The sequence below is a fragment of the Phoenix dactylifera genome, chromosome 7 (assembly GCF_051530095.1).
Source record: "Phoenix dactylifera cultivar Ajwa chromosome 7, Ajwa_hap1_PhDact_Kaust_v1.1, whole genome shotgun sequence".
NCBI lineage: Eukaryota > Viridiplantae > Streptophyta > Magnoliopsida > Arecales > Arecaceae > Phoenix > Phoenix dactylifera.
The window spans coordinates 31,353,972-31,355,353 of NC_143196.1; the positions used below are offsets into that span (position 1 = coordinate 31,353,972).

Below are 1,382 nucleotides of genomic sequence, written 5' to 3' on the forward strand. Positions count from 1 at the left end.
ATGTTTTGATATTTTTTTAGATGTATTGATATAAAGATGGCATAAGTCATTCACTGTAGGAAAAAAAAAAAACAGCACCATGTAGAGCCGCGCCGCGACGACTTGGAGTAAGCCAGTAAGGTTATGCAAACATCTCCAAGCGACCACGGGTCATCCATTAAAAAAAAAAAAAAAAAAAAAAAAAGAAACAGCTATCTAGCCCCGCGCCGCGGCGACTTGCGGTAAGGTTATGCAAACATCTCCTCGTGATCACGGGTTCGGGTTGAATCTTTTCGCACGAAAAAAATGATTGATCTTTCTCGACCGCCGGATCACGCTTTCTAAAAGCCTACGTACTCTTTGACTCATATTGTGGCGCGATCCGACGGTGACTTCGTGCGAAGGAAGGTGAAGATCCCATGTCCAGCACGAAGAGCCAAACCGTGTGACATCCTGGTACGGTCGCCTCAGTCAAAAAAAGCTCGCTCGGAAGTTGCAAGCACCCAAAAGCAAAGCAGACCCAGGCAGCGAACCGCTTTACTCGCCTTTGCCGTCCCAGGTGACGGCGATCCGAGTCAATATCCCCACAAGATATATATTAATATCCAACGGCCTCCACGTCCCCACCGTCCCCACCGTCCCCGTAGGCTCCCGCGTTGTCCCACGCACAGCTTCAACCTCCTGTCCAACTCGGTGCCCCTAGTCTCCCAGTGACGGCGACCCTACGCGTTCCCTCTCTCTATTTATAACCCCCTTCCTGGCGCTCCTTCAACCGGCTGGCGATTCAGCATAGCTTTCCAAGAGAAGGAATATTCCGGTGAGCTGGAGGATATTCGTGCATGGAGAACCCGCCATCAGGGCCGAGGGTGGCGAGCACCGGCAACCAGTTCAAGGGGGTTCGGATGAGGAAGTGGGGGAAGTGGGTGGCCGAGGTGCGGCTGCCCAACAGCCGGGAGAGGATCTGGCTGGGGTCCTACGACACCGCCGAGAAGGCGGCCCGAGCCTACGACGCCGCCTCGTATTGCCTACGCGGCTCCAGGGCGGCGCTCAACTTCCCAGCCGACCCGCCCAACATTCCATCACCCGGCCGGCTCACCAGAGACGAGATCCGGGTGGCGGCCTCCAGTCACGCATACGGGGCTCCTCGAGTCGAGCCGCAGGGTGATGCGGGGTCGGGCAACGCGAGGCAGGAGGCGGAGGGTGTGGTGGTGCCAACGTCGTCCATGCCGCGCGAGTTATTTTCGCCGCAGATTTATTACTTGCCGGCGAGGAGCGACGACGTTACTGGTGGCAGTCACGGTGGCGCTGGCAGCGACGACGACAATGACGACGGTGGAAATGAAGATATGTATCGGTCATCCTACCTTTGGAGTTTCAACGAAGAGTTCGATCGAGGAAACTAA

General features: G+C 55.7%; 1 protein-coding gene across 1 annotated transcript; it reads left to right on the forward strand.

The window, feature by feature from the left end:
- Window positions 1-818: 818 nt before the first annotated feature.
- Window positions 819-1,382, forward strand: LOC103705139 (ethylene-responsive transcription factor ERF023). The gene has a single exon (XM_008788767.6). It carries the CDS (start codon window positions 819-821, stop codon window positions 1,380-1,382), a length of 564 nt encoding a protein of 187 aa, XP_008786989.4.

Excerpts from the sequence above, each read along its gene's own strand:
- LOC103705139 (XM_008788767.6), top strand. The coding sequence starts at position 819 with ATGGAGAACCCGCCATCAGGGCCGAGGGTGGCGAGCACCGGCAACCAG.